General features: G+C 52.3%; 1 protein-coding gene across 1 annotated transcript in view; it reads left to right on the top strand.

Moving 5' to 3' along the window:
* The first annotated feature begins 146 nt into the window (after positions 1-146).
* Positions 147-2,965, top strand: part of PTSG_03376 (uncharacterized protein) — a 4,749-nt gene continuing 1,930 nt past the window's right edge. The window contains exons 1-8 of the mRNA XM_004995904.1: positions 147-187; positions 345-416; positions 660-746; positions 894-1,016; positions 1,211-1,322; positions 1,482-1,615; positions 1,865-1,971; positions 2,161-2,260. Of these exons, the coding sequence (XP_004995961.1) occupies positions 663-746; positions 894-1,016; positions 1,211-1,322; positions 1,482-1,615; positions 1,865-1,971; positions 2,161-2,260 (660 nt within the window). The 5' untranslated portion in view covers positions 147-187; positions 345-416; positions 660-662. The remainder of the gene's footprint in view (positions 188-344; positions 417-659; positions 747-893; positions 1,017-1,210; positions 1,323-1,481; positions 1,616-1,864; positions 1,972-2,160; positions 2,261-2,965) is intronic.

The raw sequence follows: 2,965 nt of genomic DNA, 5'->3' as shown, positions 1-2,965 counted from the left end.
TGTGTGCTTGTGTGTGTGTGTGTGCTTGTGTGTGTGTGTGTGTGTGTGTGTTTTATTCAAATTCAGGACGCCAGGTGCAACTCATGCACGCGTGTCGGTCTCAATTCCACTCTCACGATGACACGCGCTGCATCCGGCCCCTGCGTAGATTCTCTTCACAACGGGAACAGATGAACATGGCCAAAAGGTTCACAAGCACTGCCACCGCTGTTCTGCTGCTGCTCCTGCTGTTTTCCGCTCATCCTCACACACACACACACTTTCTCTCTCTTTCTCCCCCTCTGTCATCAGTCTAACTTGGCCACCTTTCACCCCTTTCAATTTGCTGCTTTGTTCTCTCCCAGGTGGAGGCTGCTGCTTCAAAAGCAAACCTGGAGCCGCAGCAATTTTGCGATCGAGTGTCCCAAAGCTTCAGGGTGAGCAAGAGCCAGTGTGTGTGTGTGTGTGTGTGTGTGTGTGTGTGTGTGTGTGCAAGTGTGTGTGTGTGTGTGTGTGTGTGTGTGTGTGTGTGCAAGTGTGTGTGTGTGTGTGTGCAAGTGTGTGTGTGTGTGTGTGCAAGTGTGTGTGTGTGTGGATTTGCCTGTCAGTTATCACGTGGGTATGCGTCGGTGGTTGAATTGTGTACTGTCCACCGTTACGCTCCATGTGTATGTTGCAAGGCGATGAATGGCGTGTGCAACGTGCAGCCGTCCCGCTTCATCCGGACCACAAGCCCTGAACACAAGCGAGCGGTCGACCAGTTTTGGGTAAGCCCATGCACCCACGCGCAGTGTGTGCGTGCGTGTGTGTGCTGTGTACGTGTGTGTGCGTGCGTGTGTGTGCTGTGTACGTGTGCTGTGTTGAGCGGAATCAATGACCACAACCTGCACTGGCACCCCCACCATTCCCTGTAGCGAACCATTGAGAGCAAAGGCCACATTCGTCTCGGCAAGTACAAAGGCTGGTACTCGGTCGTCGACGAGGCATTCTACTCCGCACATCAGGTGGAGCCAGACCCAGGGAACCCAGCCAACATGGTAAGATGCCATAATATGCAGTGCCCATGCTCAACCGCCCAGTGGGCAGCGATCTTCCGTGGCTTGCTCGGCACACACGCGCTCGCTCACTTTCACACACACACACGCAACACACCACAACCACAACACGCACCAATAACACACCACAACACAACACACATACACACATCACACATCACACATGTGTGTGGTAGCGGGCCGTGGAGACGGGGAGTGCTGTGGAGGAGTACACGGAGGACAACTACATGTTTAATCTCAACGCCATGAAGGGCAAAGTGCGCGAGTGGCTGCTCTCCAGCCCAACAAGTAAGCGCAACACCACCATGGCCCCGCCTAAACAGTGCTCAGGTTCACCCTTGGACTGAACAGTCAATCCGCCCACTCGAACATCAACCCACACTGAGCACTCCCCCACACCCACGCATGCCATCTTGCTCTTCCCCCCCCCATTCTCTCCCCCCACAGCCGTGTACCCAAGCGTGTACCGGCATCAGGTCCTGTCCTTCCTTGACGATGCAGATCTGCCCGACCTCTCTGTGTCAAGGCTCCGCAGCAGCCTCGCATGGGGCATCCCCGTCCCAACCAATGAAAACCACACGGTCAGATGGTGGCTGTACGCGGGTGCATGTGAGGAGTGGGAGGGCAACCACACTTGAACTTTCTCGTTCTTGTATGTCTGTGTGCGCGTGCGTGTATGTATGTGTGTGTGTCTGTCTGTCTGTCTGTGTGCGGGTGTGTGTGTGCGGGTGTGTGGGTGCGTGTTTGCTTGTCAACGTCTGTATTTTATGCATGTCGCCACAATTTCGCCAACACAACAACGCATTCATATCCAAACACCGACACCGCAGATCTATGTATGGATGGACGCGCTCGTGAACTACCTCACTGCACTCGGATACCCGGACCAGCTCACCGGCACCTTGGACACACACGTCATCGGCAAAGACATTCTAAAGTCGGTCCACGCAAATTTTGAGAAGCAATGTGTCGCACTTGAGTCGTGCTCACGATTCCTCACCAACACAAGAGCCACAACACAACACAAACACACGCGCTCACAACGCACGCTCATGCGCTAACACAAACCCATCCTTCACGCTTACCCTGCTCCCCATCATGGACCATGCTTGCGCGATGCAATCAGGTTCCATGCCGTGTACTGGCCGGCGTTTCTGCTCGCTGCAGGCCTCAATCCCCCGCGCCGCATTCTCGTCCACGGACACTGGACCGTCGCCGGAGCAAAGGTGGCAAATGCACATTCTGTGTGCATATATGTGTTTGGATTGACAGTCACACGCGCTTGTCTTCAATGTTACCATTCATGCGCTTCTGGCGTTGCCCTTACACTCGCCGTTGCTTTTGCAAACACAAACACCTCTGCATACTCACACACACACACACTCTGTCTCTCTGTCTCTCTCTCTGTCTCTCTCTCTGTCTCTCTCTCTGTCTCTCTCTCTCTCTCTCTCTCTCTGTCTCTCTCTCTCTCTGTCTCTCTCTCTCTCTCTGTCTCTCTCTCTCTCTCTCTCTGTCTCTCTCTCTCTCTCTCTCTCTCTCTCTCTCTCTCTCTCTCTCTCTCTCTCTCTCTCTCTCTCTCTCTCTCTCTCTCTCTCTCTCTCTCTCTCTCTCTGTCTCTCTCTCTCTCTCTCTCTCTCTCTCTCTCTCTCTCTCTCTCTCTCTCTCTCTCACTCTATCACTCTCTCTATCTCTCAATCGCACAGTCTCTCTCGCTCTGGGGAAGTCAGGCACAAACAGTAGATAGAAAGCTATATCAATATCTTATAACTATATACTTACTAAAAAAGAAAACGCTCAATGAACATAGTATAGCGAAAAGTATAGATGAGAATAAGCGAAAGAAAAAGATAAAAAAGAGAATAGAAAAGATATGTGAGTAAATTAAGAAATATAGAAAAAAGGAACGAGGTAAGAGGGAGAGAAGGAGCGGA

This window comes from Salpingoeca rosetta (assembly GCF_000188695.1).
Source record: "Salpingoeca rosetta unplaced genomic scaffold supercont1.7, whole genome shotgun sequence".
NCBI classification, from domain to species: domain Eukaryota; class Choanoflagellata; order Craspedida; family Salpingoecidae; genus Salpingoeca; species Salpingoeca rosetta.
This window is presented reverse-complemented; position numbering and strand designations above follow the sequence as displayed.